This window comes from Callorhinchus milii, unplaced genomic scaffold (assembly GCF_018977255.1).
Source record: "Callorhinchus milii isolate IMCB2004 unplaced genomic scaffold, IMCB_Cmil_1.0 Scaffold1, whole genome shotgun sequence".
NCBI classification, from domain to species: Eukaryota; Metazoa; Chordata; class Chondrichthyes; order Chimaeriformes; family Callorhinchidae; genus Callorhinchus; species Callorhinchus milii.
The window spans coordinates 26,604,444-26,622,259 of record NW_024704742.1 but is presented as its reverse complement, the minus strand read 5'-3'; the positions used below and the strand labels follow the sequence as shown (position 1 = coordinate 26,622,259).

At 42.0% G+C, this 17,816-nt stretch overlaps 1 protein-coding gene and 1 non-coding gene across 3 annotated transcripts in view; both read left to right on the top strand.

The window, feature by feature from the left end:
• Positions 1 to 17,816, top strand: part of LOC103181323 (serine/threonine-protein phosphatase 2A 55 kDa regulatory subunit B gamma isoform) — a 193,569-nt gene that overhangs the window by 64,559 nt on the left and 111,194 nt on the right. Inside the window, exon 1 of one of the 2 annotated variants that reach the window (XM_007897730.2) lies at positions 499 to 751. The exons of the other annotated variant lie outside the window; for it this stretch is intronic. Within the exon in view, the coding sequence (XP_007895921.1) occupies positions 682 to 751 (70 nt within the window). The 5' untranslated portion in view covers positions 499 to 681. Of the gene's footprint in view, positions 1 to 498; positions 752 to 17,816 lie in introns of those variants that run through there. 2 annotated transcript variants of the gene reach the window in all.
• trnae-cuc lies at positions 8,699 to 8,770 on the top strand. Its single transcript has one exon. It is a non-coding gene; the product is annotated as a tRNA-Glu (tRNA).

Sequence of the window (17,816 nt, the reverse complement as noted above, 5' to 3'; positions counted from 1 at the left end):
TTTCCCTCCCCCTTTTAATCACCTGCAGTGCCATATTTCATCTCCAGAAATGCGGACTAACGTGGTTGGATGCTGACAGGATGTCTGGGAGGGGCCTGTCCTGATGCAGCATGCACATATGACAGCAGCGGCAGCAGCAGTCACACAGCACCCGTGTTTTACTGAGTCTCTACAGGCAGCCAATGCAGCAGTGCACTTATTCTAAGTGAGTGCTACCCAGACGTGCCACTTTCTCAGCATCCGTTGAGATTCTGCAGCAGCACTCGAGAGTAGATTCTGCACGGGGGTTTGTTTGAGGAGTTCCTGAGTGAAAGATTGATTTGCTCTTTTTTTACTGCAGGATAAGTCATCCAGTGAAAGGCTGTTCTACAAAAGGGCCACCTCTTGCTTTGATTATTCGCCACCCCCCCCCCCCCCATCCGCCCCAGCCTTCTCTCTTTTTGGACATTGTCACTTTGGTGGGAGCCGTTGTGTTTGTTTCTCTTTCTGTCTCTCTTCATTTCCCTCTCTCTTTTGTAAAAANGCTGTGCTGCATCACTAAGCCACATTATGCTGTGCTCCACACCCCTCGCCGCCTTCCACCTCTGCTGAGCACTGGCAGTATGGATGCTGCTGTCGTGACGACCTCTCCTGCTTCTTTTAGTCCACTGCGGATCGGCATGCCAAATAACCCTGCTGTCAATGGGCGAGGACATTGATACACGAAAAATCAACAACAGCTTTCTCCGAGACCATAACTATGTGACAGAAGGTAGCGTCTGTTTTCTATTTCTCTGCCTTTTTAAACCTCCCCTCCCAACCTTAGCTGCTGTCAGTAATTGTGGTGTTTCTGACGTACTCGGTGAAATCCTGCGGAATTGCAGTGTGAGCTGTATAAGTCATGCCGTGCATAGCTCATCAAGGTTAGAAATGAAGTAATGAGTCAGCAAATTTCTCTCTTCTTTCCCCCCTTCCCCCCCCACCTCCCTCAGCAGGTATATACGCTAGTAGGCAGGCATACGAGTACTGTGTGGTATTAGCAGCAGTCATGCAGCTGAGCTATACTTCTTTCAAGGAATGTCAGTTCAAATCGTTTGGTTCAACCAACATATATGGTCATTTTTTTGTTGCCAAAATAAAAATTAACATGTGCGAGATCTGATGTGTGGTGTTTCTTAAATGGGATTCGTTGAATTCGTGTCACACGAACAGGGACTCCTTCCGGTCACAGGAATTACGTGGCACAGCACAACAGCAACGGCACTCAACGCGATCTGGTCCCCGACTGCTATTGATTGGGAATTTTAGGAGGATTCCGTATAGAGAAAATCCTGCTGAGAAAGACGGCAATTGCATGGTCTCGGTTATCCACAGTAAAATTGCCTAAAATCGCTTATTTGCAATACCTGTTCCTCTTAAGACGTGAGTTTGAGGTTCATACATGCCTGTTTCTGCCACAGGGCAGAGAACTAGATAATCGGACAATGAAATCTACGGACAGTAGCAAGTTGGCACGTGACATTTATTACACAGAGCTTGGTTGGCAACACACTAAGTCACGGGCAATGTGGGGGAAAAAAAATGACTTGTGCCTCAGGGGGAGCTCACAGTATTTTCTATACTGGTAACTTGCATAATACTGAAGCATTTAAGAAAACGATCTTCAATGTTGGCCAAATATCTTTTCAGAATGAGGTCTACAGAATGTGCTGTTGTGCTGTGCCTTGATTTGCTTTTCACTGGTTTAGACCTTTGATTTCCACCCCCTCCCTGCACACACACACACACACACACACAGCGCAGGATTTCTGAACTCAATCATTAAGGGAAGGACAGAAGTGGAGGCATTGTCCACAAGAGGTGGTGGTGGGATGGGGTGTAGTGGGGATCAAAGCTCTGGTCTGATCTTGTACACCTCCCAGTGGCCAGGTCGGGACAAGCTGCAGCAGAAACCTAGTTAATGAACACCTTTTACTGCATGTTCTTCATAGTGTGTGTCATGAGAGAGAAAGAAAATATCGAGATGCATAGATATGGGACACAGCTGTATTCCCACAACCTCACCACAAATGTCCCCAAATAGAGAAATGACTGTTAAAGTGCACAGCTTGACCACTGATTTGACTTGCACACAATCATTTGTGAAGATTTAGGTTGTCAAAGGGTATTTTTTTGTTTGTTCTGAATGTTTCTTGTGTATTTTGTGGAAAAAATTCTATGTCTATTCTTTGTTTTTTCCACTCCACCCAATGCTCCAAATGCAGAAAAAATCACTCCTTCCCTCACCTCGTTCAAGATCCTTCTCAAGACCCATCTCTTTGATCGCACTTTCGGTCATCTTTCTAGTCCACTCCCTTTCGTATCCTCCCACAGCTCTGTTGCCCAGAAGCGGTGTTGAGAGCTTAGAAATGGCCTTGCGACAAGAAAGGTGTTGTATAAATGTAAATTGTAATGTAAAATGTAGCTTTGGAAGAGATCATTTGGCCCATTAATGCCTAGGGTGGTGCCAGCTCCACCACTAACTAACCTGATCCCAATTCCCTACTCTTTTTGCAATCCCTGCAGAATCTTAGAATCCTGTTCCGAAGTGTGCCGCACTCGATGCAGTATAAATGTTGCATTTGTTGCATCTGTAGGAGGCAACAGCATGGACCATTTTCCCAGTAAATGCAATCCCAGGATATACAGTAAACTCCTGATAACTTGTTGCTCCAAGGGAAGAGGGCTCAGTGATGAATTATCTGGAATGACGAGTTAGGCATAAGTGTAAATAAATAGAAAAATGTATATATTAGCAGCATGATGACTTTTGTGGTAGTGACAAGTTAACCCACGTTGCGTTATCAGGAATTTAATGATAATGATAGTGTTGTAATCAAAAATGCTGTTATAGTCCAAAAACTTCAATATATCCCTCCTGAGACTTATTCAATAAAAAACGTCCACAATTGGGTCAGTCTGCTAGTAAACCGTGGGGGGGAGATGGAGCCTATACATTGATTTCTCTGCCATATATTTGCAAGCCAGATAACCGAGCAAAAGATTCTGTTTACACGTACATTGCATTGGAATTTTTGGGGGGAGAGAAAGTGCAATATCTTTTCCTTCAACACAGGGAGGGGGGAATAACTGGCAAAATTATTCCAACATTAATGACTATTTAATACATTATTATTTCCACCACAATCTGGGGGGTGTTTTTCGATTAAACAAATGTACAAATATTTACCGTACAGATATTTAAACATCTTTTGGTGCCATTTAAGATGAAACTTCAATGTTTTGTGCGAATAAAAATCTGTGCAGAAATATATCCAAAAGATAATGATGGTTGATTAGCAGGTTATGTTGCTTGTTGCTGTACAAGATGTACTCACTTACGATATTTTCACCGTACCTCTGTGACTTCCTACAACCCTACTGACCTGGCCGCTCCTTTCACTCAGCGAACACTGCTGTGTCATGTCTCCTACCCTGTCCAGCCCACTTTCGGCAGACGAGCTTTCAGCTACTGGGCCCTCGCTGTCTGGAATTCCATCTCTGAATCCCCCCCACTTGTTCCCTCCCTCACTCCATTCATAGCCGGCCTCAAGACATAAATGTTTGATCCCACTTCTGGTCATCTTTCCCCTGCCACCCCCTTTGGCTCCCATGCCCAGCAAGCAGTGTAGAGCATTTTGAGACGTCCTCCTGCTGTTTAAATGTCCATTGTATTGTAAAACTCAATCTGGTTTCGCTTTTGTATTTGCTTAAAAATAAATAAGGATATAGCTTCCTTCCCTCCTCGCCCCCCCCTCCCCCTACTGCATGCATTTCCATATCATACATAGTTTTCCTCCACCTTCAAGATCACACAAAGAGCTCACTTGCTTTACTCTCAGGTAATGGGAATGTGCATCCTGTTTCATCTGCACTTAATGAAGCATTGAGGAACTGTTGTGTGACTTTGACTCTGATTGTAGCAATAAAGGTTGAACATGGACATAGATTTGAGTAACGTGTTTGAGAGGGTGTCTCGGTTTACAAGCAATAATCGGATGAACAGTTTTTGGAAATGGTGAACTTACTGGCAGCAGAGACAAAAAAATCCTGTTTACGATTCTCTGCAGTGCAATATTGTTTGATTCTGCATTGTAGAATGGAATTGATTTATTTTGTATTTTCTTCCTATTTTACTCCTATATGTGATTAGGCGCTTTTATCTTCTGTGTGAAGCTTTTGAATGGAAGCTTTTTTTTATTCATATAATAATAATAATAAGATTCCTTGCATTTGATATAGCACCTTACCACGTCATTGAGATGTCATAAAATGCTTCACAGGATATACTGTAAAGTGGTGTGTCTGTATGTATTTTGCAGGCATTTTTTCATGTGCGGTATGGATTTCATAAACAGGTTTTAAAAAAAACACACTGAATATTTAATATCAGAAACTGAACCCTGGTCTTTTATCGGCCTTGCTTAAAGTGATAATCCATCATTACTGTTTGTCTACTGCTTCAGCATAAGGTGCCTTGGGTATCCTGCTGAATAGTGCAGCTAATCATAACAGCTAAATAAAAGAACTCTGTGAAGAGTTGGGATTGTCTTTGTTTAGTATCCTTACTTCGGGCTTTCACCCACAAAACACACGGTCAATCCACTTTACAGTGTATCCTCTGAAGCTCTTTGAGACGTCTCAACGAATGGGGGTGGGTGGTGGGGTTTGGGGAGAGAGACAGGGGAAACGGAAGCTGGAAGGATGAGATTGGATGGGCTGAAGGGCTTATTTCATCCACTCCAATCTTGGGATCTTGTTCTGTATCTTCAAATGGAAAGTCAGCCATGCATTTCCTAAGACCGAGGAATCGGTCACTGTTCAGTAATAGATGGGTAATGAAAATTTACAAAGAGCAAGTGCAGTAATGATTTGTTCTCAGTTTGGTACTGCAGTTATTGGATTCAAGATTCAAATGAGAATAATCTTGAATTCCGCCCTCAGCCGCTGTAACAAGAGTGTACAAAATGATAAAGATCGTAGAGACTTGTAGCTCAGGGGTTAGAGCAAGCAAGAGACCTGGGTTTGATTCCCGGCAGAGCGAAATGTTGGACAAGTTTCCTTACTGTTTATCTAGAACCCAGTTGTTAGTCGATTGCGGATTGCTTTTCCAGGGGTAATAATTCCTTCAAAATAATAATAATAATAATAAATTGGTCACTTCAATCCACGACTGTTTGTGGGATACTGCTATGCGCAATTGTCTGCAGCGTTGTGGCCACAAAATATACAGTCAATTCACTTTAGGGTATATTCTGTGAAGCACTTTGAGACGTCTAGACGACATGACATATCAAATGCAAGGATTATTATAAAAATGGATGTATTGATGAGTCCCCATGATGAATTCTCAGCGCTCGAGCAGTAGAGCCCAACCCATATCATTGACCAGCTTTTCTGTATTATTAATTTGAGATCAGGCTTGGACGTGAAACTCCAATAACTATTACATTCCCTGTTAATTTTTCTGTACACTGCATTGTGCTTTAAGAAACTGTCTTGAAAACAACTTACAGATATCTGGCTTTAGAATTAAGGTTGCATTTAAGAATTTGCCAAACTCTGAAGTCCCGGTTGGTACCACTTGCATCTTGAGTCAGAAGGTTGTGGGTTCAAACCCCATGTTGTGACTTTGAACTTATATAGTCTAGGCTGCTACTCCAATGCAATGCTGGGGATATGCTACATTGTCAGAGATATCACTCTTCAAATGAGATGTTAAGCGAAAGTCCGTCTGCCTGTTCAAGTGGACGTCAGAAATCTCATGGCACTATTGGGAAACAAAAGGGAAGTATTCTTGGTGTCCTGGCCAACAGTCACCAAGTATAATAATAAAATTAATATTTGTTTCATGTTTGCGGGAGATCTCTGGGCACAAATTGTCTACCATGTTCATCCACAAAATATACAGTCATCACACACTATAGCAAATACTATGAAACACTTTGAGATGTCCTCCTGATGTGAAACTTGCTATATTGGATGTAAGGATTATTATGTAGGGTAAATTTAGACCTAGGTGGAATTTCTACCCCATTATTACTTAGTAATTCGGTGGCAGGAGAGTTGATAATTCTAAACATCTTTTCTTTTGACTGAAGCAATCCTGCTCTAGATGATGCTTTCCTTTTCCATCTATGGTCAGAAAAGATAATATAATTCCCTACATTGATTACTTACAACATATAAATGCCATTATTTTTCCTTCAGTAATGTTCGATAGATCAGGGATGAAAATTTTTGTGTTGTCATTTTGCTTCCAAGCCTGTTCAAGCTGGTTTACTATGGTACCCGTGATCTTTCATGTTATTGTAGATTTGGTAGTTGGCCAATTGTATAGGTACACATTGGCACCAATCCTGTTTGAACTCCTCAGATATAACCTTGTCAATTGTATTTCATCTCCACCTTGGAATATGCAGGTCAAGCTGAATTACTGCAGATACTGCTAGGCCAGGTGTTAATGGACACAATGCTTGACCTAACTTTGTCCTCTGTCAATGGCATATACAGTAGTCTTTTATAGGAACAGGAGAAGGTCAGCCCATAAAGCCTTTTCCGTTAATATATCATATGGCAGATGTTTTAATCTCATTTCCCATGCCTTTTCTCCATCCCTTTACATTAAAGACAATGCCACATTCATTGAATGGATTTTCCACAAAGTACCTTGAGTCTCAAATTGTGATTAATTCTAGTAACGGAAGTCCATTCTACTGACCTCATGGGAACTCCAACATGTTCGACTTCTGGAGAATAGTTCCCACTGATTGTTTAGACACATTGTGGTTGCTGGAAGGAGCTGCCATTTAGAATCTTCTATATTTTTCACTCCAAAAAATATAGTCTTTGAAATGTAATTGTTTCTGAAATCAATAAGAGGAGGGGCTTTCTTCCAGTGTACTGGCCAACAATCCTCCAGTTACATTGATTATTCACCTCCTGATTTTCTGTAGGATACTGTTGTAAGCAAATTGGCTGCTGCATTAACCTGCAAAATGCACAGTTACTACACTTCACAGAAACACCTTGAGACGATTCAGCAAGATAAAGCGTGTTATGAAATCCAAGCATTATTATAATTATAATTTTTTTCTGTGGATAAGGAGTTGTAGAGCTAGCGTTAAGATTGGTGTGCAAGGGTTGCATGATCCAGTTAATTTTGAGCATCAGTTTTTCCAGGAGTTGAACATTAACCTGAATGCCTTTAGTTAATGTAACACACTCTGCAGTGCATTAATGACTTAGGTTTAACAGCAAAATGTAATGTCCTAACATTTTCTATTGCTTCCTTCTCTATGAGATGTTTTACATGATCAAACTTCACACCACCGATGACTTCACTGCATGGTTGAGTGATATGACACCAGCAACAGATTTATTTTAGATTACAAATATGACATTTTAGAAAAGCAAAAATCTGATATTCCCCCTCCCCTCCTACATCCACACAAGCACACGTACACAGGGTATCTCCAGGAATTCTTACAGTCTTTGGCATTCTGAAATAAATACAGGATCAAAATATCTTCAGTACCTCTCTAGCTGGCTCGGAATCAAGCTCCGCTACTGCTAAACACTTTGAGACGCTGCCTCGTATGAAGGATGCTATCTAAATGTAAGTTATTGTTGTTGTAGTATTGTGTTGTACTAACACATTCCAGTTCTTTATCGGAAGAAAAATCTCATTGAACTTCATTCCTAACTCTAGTATTCATGGTTCGTGCGTCTTGGCTGCTTCTGAAAGAACAGTGGCATTGTACTGTCGCCTTTACAATGCTGCCCTGTCCTCTCTTGTTTTCTGCATGCTAAGGATGAAAGCTACTCCCGTCACCTCTTTTCAAACTGATGTGTTTCAAGTTCAAGAAAACTGTTAGCATGGTATGCTGTGCATTATTTCCTCCAGAGGCGAATTGATCTGTTACATGGTTCTGCTGATGCATGCAGACCACATTTTGTAACGGTCATCATGTTGTAAAATAATTTGTCACGGCCAGGAGAAGAATGAACCGCCAGCTTGTAATACTTTAAAAAAACTTTGAGAGAAATCTTTGGACAGAAGAAACTATAATAAGGGAGTAGTTTGGGTTGTTAAGAGTTGTCATTACTACTGATCGGATGTCTGCTTCAGCACAATTGCTCACTCCCTTCCCCTCCCACACCAAAACCAAGCTATGCTAACAAATTAATATCACGGGGTCTGATTGGCGGAGTTTTTTGTAGCAGTGTTTCAAAATGTGGAATCCTGTAGGTACCCAGATGTGTCTGACTCTCTCACTCTACGTCCCAAAGGCTTGAAATTTCACCTAATCGTAGCCTTTAAGATTTGAATTTGATATAGAGCCTTATCACATTGTTGAGACATCTCAAAGCACTTCATAGGATATTCTGTAAAGTAGATTGACTGTGTGTATTTTGTGGGTGAATATGGCAACCAATTTTCGTGCAGCAATGTCCCACAAACAGCCATGCAGTAAGTGACATTTTTTATTTGGGGGATTTTTGCATAGTGCCTGAGGATCTTCAATGTCCACCTGGACAGATAAATGGGACCTCAGTTTAATGTCTCATCTCTGACCCGCAGCAAAACATTGGAGTGTCAGCATAGCCAGTATGGGTTCCAAGTCCTGATCTTGAACACGCAACCTTCTGCCTCGGGGGCGAGAGTGCTACCAAGTGGAGTCCTGTAGCTCAGTGGTAAGAGCACTCGCCTCTCAAGCGAGAGACCTGGGTTCAATTCCTGGCAGGGCGATACCTTTGGCAAGTTTCCTTACTCCACACGCCTAATAATAATCCCTCAAGAAAAAAAAGACAATAATAAATTGGTCACTTCAATCCACGGATGTTTGTGGGACACTGCTGTATGCAATTTGGCTGCTGCATTTCGCCCACAAATATACAGTGAATCCTCTTTACAGTATATTCTGTGAAGCGCTTTGAGACGTCAAGAAGATGTGAAAAGCGCTACCTCAAACGCAAAGATTATTATTATTATTAATTGAGCCAGGCTGACACCTAGTACGTTATATACCGTGGGCTCATGCTCTTGGAATTAGGTTGAGATTGCTCCACATAGGATCTTTACAATCAACAAGAGAAAGATGGGCTAAACCATTGCAATACTCAGTACTTGTCAGATAGTGATAGTTGTTAAATGTTGTCCTCATCATGCCTGCTGAATGGTAAAATGTATATTTTTCATTTTCAGTGCTGGGAGTTAAATACTTTGTGTGCTGGTGGCTGAATGTCACCACTAGTTCTTTCACAATGCTGCTGCTGCTGCTTAACAGTATTGCACAGTTGTTTCTGATCTGGGAATCGCTGTGTGTCAGACTAATTCTCTCTCTGCCTGTTGTTTCTCATCTCATATCTTAAGATCTGTTCATTTCCCTTTTCTCTTCTCTCCCCATGCCATGTGTTTGCTTATTCCACAGAGATGTAATGACCCAATAATTTGTTCCTACTCTTTCTTTCATGAACCAACAACAACTTGCATTTATATAGTGCATTTATATATCACGAGAGGCAGCGTCTTCGCTTAGTAGTGGCGGAGCCTGATGCTGAGCCGGGGAGAGGGAGGAGGTAAAAGTACAGTCGAAGAGGAAAGTCTTCAGTCATAAATCCCCCTGGTACATCAGCCATCTCCGTTCCTTCAAGGCACAAGTGCGAGCTGCCGAACGCGCCTGGACCAAATCCAAACTAACGGTCCTTCGGCAGATTTGGCTTCACCACACCAAGACCTTACCGCTGCGCTGTTACCTCTGCCAAATCCTCCTTCTACTCCAAGGTTATCTTGGAGGCAAAGGACAACGCCTGGCTTCTTTTCCACCACTAACCATCTCCTCCATCCACCTTCCCATACCTCGCCCATCCTCTCCTAAAACTCCAACTGCGAGGAGATGCTGGACTTCCTCAAATCTAAAATCGAGGGGACACGTTCAGCCACCTCAGCCCCGTCCACAGCCATCCCTACATCACCTCTCCCTCAGGACCCACCCTCCACCCATCCCCCCTATACTCCTTCGACCCTATCTCTCCCTCCTCCCTCACCACGACTGTCCGCAAACTCAAACCCATCACCTGCTCCCTTGATCCCATCCCCACCTCTCTCCTTGTCTCCCAGCTCCACCTTCTGGCCCCCCTCCTGTCCAATGTCATCGACCTCTCCCTGTCCACCGGTTCAGTTCCCACCCCCCTAAAAACAGCTGTCATCACCCCCATCCTGAAAAAACCTTCCCTGAATCCATCCCTCCTCTTCAGCTACCGCCCCATCTCTGACCTCCCATTCCTCTTCAAGGTCCTGGAACGAGTCATCGCGTCCCAGCTCCGCTCCTTTCTCTCTCGCCATTCCCTCTTTGAAACCCTCCAATCCAGCTTCCGCGCTGTCCACAGCACGGAAACAGCCTTGGTCGAAGTGACTAGTGACATCCTAAACATCTGTGATCAGGGGCTGCCTCGGCCTCCTTGTCTTCCTCGACCTCTCTGCTGCCTTCGACACTGTCGACCACTCCATCCTCATACACCGCCGCTCCGCTTTACTCAATCTTCTTGGATCTGCCCTTGCCTGGTTCAATTCTTCTCTCTCTCACCATCTCCACTTTGTTGCCGCTAACGGTTTCTCCTCCAGCCCCCACACTGTCACGTCTGGCGTCCCTCAGGGCTCTGTCCTTGACCCTCTCCTCTTTAATATCTACATCCTCCCCCTTGGTGACATCATCCGCAGACATGTATGTGGATGACACCCAACTCTATCTTTCTGCCTCCACCCTCAATTCCAGGACCACTGCTGTCCTGACAGACTGTCTGTCGGACACCAAGTCCTGGATGAGGACAAATTTCCTACAGTTGAATGTGAACAAGACTGAGGCCCTCCAGATTGGTTCGCGCCAACGCCTCTGCACCTCAGGCTCTGGCAGCATCAACCTCCATGGTTGCTCACTACAACTCACCAAGCCAGTCAGGAACCTAGGTGTCTTGTTCGACCCTCAACTGTCTTTTCTCCCCCACATCCAAGCCATGACCCGCTCTGCTTCCCCTCACCTCCATAACATCGCCCGACTTCGCCACTACCTCACCCCTCAGGCCGCTGAAACTCTTGTTCATGCCTTCATCACCTCCAGGCTCGACTATGCAAACGCCCTGCTTGTCGGCCTTCCCAACTCCTCCCTCCACAGGCTGCAGATAATCCAGAACTAACTCTGCAGCCCGTGGCCTCTCCTGCACCAAACTCCGTGACCCCATCTCCCCCATTCTTGCCTGACTCCATTAGCTCCCTATCCTTCAAAGGATCCAGTTCAAGATCCTGGTCCTCACATACAAAGCCCTCCATGGCCTCGCCCCACCCTACCTCTGCGACCTCCTAATCCCCTCCCAACCCGCCCGTTCCCTCCGCTCAACCGGCTTCCACCTGCTCCATGTCCCCTGGCCCACCCACCTCACCATTGGTGGGAGAGCCTTCAACCACTCTGCCCCCAACCTCTGGAATTCCATCCCCCAGTCACTCCGCCTCCCCCACTCCTTAGCCTCCTTCAAGTCCCGCCTCAAGATCCTCTGCTTTGACCATGCCATCGGCCACCCCCCTTCCCCTCCCCCCCCCCCCCCCCCGAACCCAGCTCAAGTCTGAAATGCTGTACTCTGTCCAGTGTCTTGGGACGTCCTCCCGACGTGAAAGGCCTACTGTCTTTATGTTATTCCCCCATAACGTAACATACATAACAAATGTAATCTTGTTGTTGTCTTCAGTCATAAATAATTTAATAATAATAATTTACCAGCCATCGGGAATTACACAAGTGGCCTTTGGGATGAATTTCCTACCTTTTTATTCCCACCCACTATCATTCCTCTTGTGAAACTCCCAAGTAGCAGGTCAGTGCCTGTTCTCATAAATACGAAACCCATCAGAAAAACAAGGTCGGTGCATAACAATAGTTGAAACAGTGCTGGAGTAGCATTGCTATTTACTGTAAACTAAATGCCTGGTGAATCATATTAATTTAGATTTCATTTTCCTAAATCCATTGAACTTCTAGAAAATAAATGGGATTATTTCCTACAGAAACGAGCTGCTGGATTCCAGCTGCTTTGTGTTTAATAAAGTTAATAATGCAACATTTTTTTTATGGGCATTGTGAGTGGGCTGAGGGAAATGTAATGGTGAGACCAGTTCTGCCTTTTGCAGATTGTATGAAGCATTGGGAATAACAGAGTGATTGAATTTTGGGCAATGCATCCAATATTGCACATCAGCAATTGCTTTCTGCGTATTATGGTTATGATGCAGTTTGACTGCATATGCAATACTGATTCAATGATGGAAGTTTAATGCTAAAACAGAGTATTTTATCAGTGTCTCTAATAACCTCCAATGTGCCTTTATTTTGATAAGGTTCAGTGGATGGCAGTGTTTCGAGACCCTTGTAAAACTAAAGTCATTGTCACAGATTCCTACGATCTTATGGTCTGTAGGCGTCACCTGAACGGGACCTCAGTTTAGTGTCTCATCTGAAGGCTGACACCTCTAACAATGCAGCATTCCCCCAGCACCTCACTGGAGTTTCAGCCAAGACTGTGACTTCAAATTCCAGATGAAGGGCTTGAATCCACAACTTTCTGTGCTACCAACTGAGCCAGGTTACAACAACAACAACAAGATTCCATTTATTGAGCGCCTTTCACGCCAGGAGGACATCCCAAGGCGCTCCCAAGGTTAATACCCTTTAGGGCTTTGGCTTGGACGAGCTGAGTGAGAAATACATAATATAACAATTGAATGAATGATGAAAACGCAAATCTCACATCCATACACTTTTTTAATTTTAACTACTTTATAATGATGTACTTTATTCCTTGCTTAGTGGTGTTGATTTATACTTTTAACCTGGTGAATGGCACACCATGGTGAAGGATTGGTGAAGTGGAAGATAGCATTGCAAACCCAAACTATCAGGTTCATGTCATTCTTGAAAATGTTATCTTATCCTGCAGTCAGCCCTGTGACAATGAAAGGGTCAGTAGTGGTAGATTGCTCTTGCGCTCACATTCTCTATACCCTCTCAACGACTAGGTTGAATCTGGTACTTTCATTTATGCTCCTGTGACAAATACAGATGTGACCTTTTTGTTTATTGATTGAGTTAAAGACTTGCATAACCTTAAAAGCTCCAGCAACCTCACCTTTTATATTTAAAAAAACCCCAAAGAAATCTATGCCCCTGAGTAAAGGTCTTGACCATATAGCAGTGAAAGGAATCAGACACTGGCCCTAGGTCATTTTTTAAGAAAAGAACTTCAGTCAAACACATAACCAGTTCACTGCTCAAGCTCACTCTCCCTTGAAAACACCAGTGACATTAGTGTAGGTCTCATTCCTTGAAATATAGCATATTGCATTGACTTAGCAGCTGTACAGATTGGAACTATCCTGTACATTGATCACTGAGCTTGAATATGGTTGTACATTTTATACCTGTTTATCACATTGTGAGAAATGGCTATTTTATGTTAAACATCGTGCAAGCAGCTCAGTTTTTATTCTGTTTGTAATTGAAATTTGTTGAATAAAAAGTGTAACATTGGGAGCCATAAGAATCAGTCAGTTGTGGAATGACTTAACCTGTCAGCGTATCCAGTACAATAGCCTGGAGTGGGAAATAATCAGCAGCTGAAACCAAATGCCTGTTTTAATAGCTTTTTATTTGTACTTGCACTTAATGCAGTATTGGCAGCAAGTGCATTTAATGTAATTGTTTCGAAATTCATTCATCCCTTAATTCAACCCACACTATATTAAAATCTGATGCATCTGAATCATTTCATAATAAAGTTTCTCAGGATCCAGATGATTGCTGCAAACTGGTTGCATACCCTTCCCCCCGCCCCAACCCCCCCCCCCACCAACCTTGTGTTTTGTGGCATTGTCTGAATCAGATGTCATGACCGACTTGTCATTACCAGGTAGCAAATAATCATTTCCTTGTCATTTCTAGTATCAGCTCAAAATTAGCATGTGGTTGGACCAACTGATCATTTTTGTGGATCACAGAAGAAATTGTCCTGGTGCAGTTTTCTATAACTGATCATGCTTTTCCTGCTGGAAGATTTCCTGGTGAGGTGGTTCAGTGACTGTCCAGATTGAATGTGAATCTGAATTTGGAACAAAAGTCTGTGAGGTAATCACATTCCTAATCGATTGGATATCTGAGCTGCATATATATGAATGAAAACCCCAGCAATGAAGAGCACAGCACTCTTCTCTTAAACCTGAAAAATCTCTTTGGTGGTACAGTTTTAATTAGCAATCTTTCAGGATCTGTTAAATTGAGTGAAGCTATTGAGCAAATCAAAAATGGCCAAGGCTCAAAGAACTTTTAAGGTTTTCTGCTTCTGGGTATAAAGTAACAAATTTCTATTGAAATCAATAGCACTTACCAAAACGAAAAGGACCATAATAGGATTGAATCAGATTTTGAATTGAGTTTGAAGGGATTGCTTTTAATTTTTCTGCTTTCATCCTTTCAAATTGTCAATCATGGAGGTGTGTTAGAGATCCCAATCACGTGTCTTTTTACCCTCCAATTGAATCCTGGTGTCATGCATTAGGCATGTTGATGACTTCTCGAGACAGTTTGTCTATCTCTTCTTTTGGTTGTGATCCTTTAGTTTCGCAGTGATTTCAGTTTTTCTGTTCACACACCAAATCCATCTTCGGTTGCTAAATACATCAACATTTCTTTTTTGTACTTGTAAGCATTATTTATATCTCACATGAATATCTGAGACTCCAATGCCTAGGTTTAGCAGTTTCAAGTTCAATTAGATTTTTTAATAGCCTATTTGCAACCAATCTGAATATCTATGTATGAAGGATACTTTGAAGGATATTATGGGCTAGAGAAGCCATTCTGTATTGTGAATTTCACATTTCCCAGGACTTTTGTGACTTTTAGTAGTATTAACTGTATTTTATGTAAAACTTTGTCAAAAGCTTTGCAAACTATTATTACAGGGAATGGCAAATAGCCCTAATGTGAATGACCTATTTTATCTGGGGGACTGATGACCAGGATACTGGGAAGAAACTCCCTTCTCTTTTTGAATTGTGCTATGTGATCTTTGACTTCTACCTGAACAAGCAGACCGGGTCTCTTTTTTTTAACATCTTATTCAATAGACAATATGACTGATAATCCATTGCTCAATTCACTTTACAGTATATTTACAGTATAGAAAACGTGATAAGGCGCTATATCAAATGCAAGGATTATTATCATTTATTATTTGAGTTTCAGCCTGGACTGTGAACTCAGTCTCAACGTGGTGCTTGAATTCATAATTTTCTGACTCAGAGGCAAGCCAGGCTGACATTTTATTCAGCTTGACTCTTTTTAAGTGCTCCGAGACACTACCCACGTGAAGTGCAATTATATAAATGCAAGTTGTTGTTGTCTTACAGAAAATAGTGGCCTGTTCTGGTTGAACTTTGGGAAGGATCTTCGGACACCTTGTTTTATTTACTACCAGTATTTCCATTATTCAGCCAAAACCTCTTAGACATCATTAAGCTTTCATCCCCATTTCCGTTAGTCACTCTTTCTGTTGATCCAGAGCTCAATATATATATTCTGGCAAACATTGTAAACTGTATTAGACACTACACAACTGATGCAGAAAGCACAAAGCTGAAAGGTCACTTTAGATCACTGGATGATCTGGTTGATAAAACAGTTTTATCTCAACAGGAATTTGGTGGTGATAAATCCATCCATTCAATAAGTTTCTGATTTGGTTTGATATCAGGTTTGATGTTCCAGCTTTAGATTCTGCATAATGCAAGAACAAGTCTGTAGAAAATATTTGAAAAACCAAAATGCTGTGTGTCTTAAAACCCTCCTCAAACTCAAGTTGAAATGGAGAGGATTACAGTTCTTGTGTAGCATCATGAGGACTCTTTAACATATTGTCAGTAATTGGCATATAGCTGCTATATCCTCCAATATATTTAGCCCATATATTTCCATTTTGATATCTTCAATCAGAGGTTCAGGCTTAGTGTCCACCAGATTATTATTCTTACAGTGTGGTCAGTGTTCATATGATTTTTTTTTAAAAAAGATGAAATATCACTGCATGCTTGCACTTAAGACACATATTTCAAAAACTAAATTGTGCGTTTTAGGAGATTATTTATTTACGGAGCGCATATAACCTTGCATCTCTTGTTTAGGGTGAAAAGTCCTGACTTATCCAGTAAACAACCATGAAATCTTTCCCACTTTCATGTCATTCTTTGCAGTAATCTGACTGACACAAGCTTGAGGGTATGTGAGGACTGGGTGGAATCTGCCGTTTGGGGCTGTCTTGTATTAATTGCATTCAAATTCCCATTTGGCAGAGTTTTCTTCAAACTGTCACTGGATACAGGGTGAATTTTAGCAAAATGAAGAGGCGGAAAAGAAAGAGAGCTTGATAATTGAGAACATGCAATCCAAAACCCCTGTGGAAAGAAGTGAGAAATTATTTACACATAGCAGAGGTGTCAAAGCCTGACTACCAAATACTAGAGCTGTGATTATTTTAAATAATAATCCTTGCGTTTGACATAGCCCCTCATCACATCGTTGAGACGTCTCAAAGCGTTTCACAGACTGCACTGAACAGTGAACTGAATGTGTATTTTATGGGCAAAATGCAGCAGCCAGTTGCACACAGCGCAATTTTTACCTCCACCCTAAAATATTCTCCTCTCCATGCAGCTGGAGTGTCAAATATTCCCTGAGAATTCACCCACGTGCCTATTTATGCGCGAGTCCAGACAGAAAGTGTCAGCAGGCTGCTAGGAATAATCCTGGAATTTAATAGACCACCTGCATTGTTGAAGCTTTTCTAAGAGCTTAGAAAAATATTTTCAGGCATTGTTGTGACTCTAGAGTTGTAGAAAGATGCAGCAGCTGAGATTGGGTGGGGTGGGGGAGAAGTTGGAGGGAACTTAACCTTTTTCAGATTCTAGGTTGTCAACCATTGTATCAACATGTATTACACTCACTGTCATCCAGCAAAATATAGTGGTGCCTTTCATATAGGAAGGACATCTTTTAAGTGTTTCACAGAATATCGTATAAAGTGCAGTGACTGTGTTTTTTTAGGCGCACACGGCAGACAACTTGCGCATATAAGTGTCCAATAAACATGCATGACGTGAACGACCAATTTTATGTGGAGGATTGTTGGCCAAGACTCTGGGAGAAACTGCTTTCTCTTTTGAAATAATGCTGAACAGGAAGACAGGATTTCAGTTTTAATATCTCATCCAAAGGACACCACCTCTTAACAGTGCAGCCCTTGTCCAATATATAGCTGAGATGATACAAGTTCAAAGTCTCGATGTGTGTCTTGAACCTACAGCATTCTGATTCAGAGGCGAGAGTGCTACCAACTGAGCCAGGCAGACAAATAGCTCTTTGTGCGTGCATTACAACAACACCAAAAAACTAAATACAATTGAAAAATTTTTATTTCAATTTTGGTATTTTTGTTTTTTAATAAATAACTGCCCAGTTATGTTGGATTACTGTTGTGGATTCAATGTGTATCTGCTAAACTATGCCACCAACTGGAATCCAAGACATTATTTTTCTTTTTCTTTTACCTGTTTCAAAACTGCAATACCACCAGAGATTCATTACTTATTCAGTATAGACAATTGACAATTTATATATTGTAGGCCTTGCTTTTACAGGCTTCTGTCAAAACTTGAGTTTTATTTTTTCAATGAAGCTAACTGATAATTCGGTGTTGCG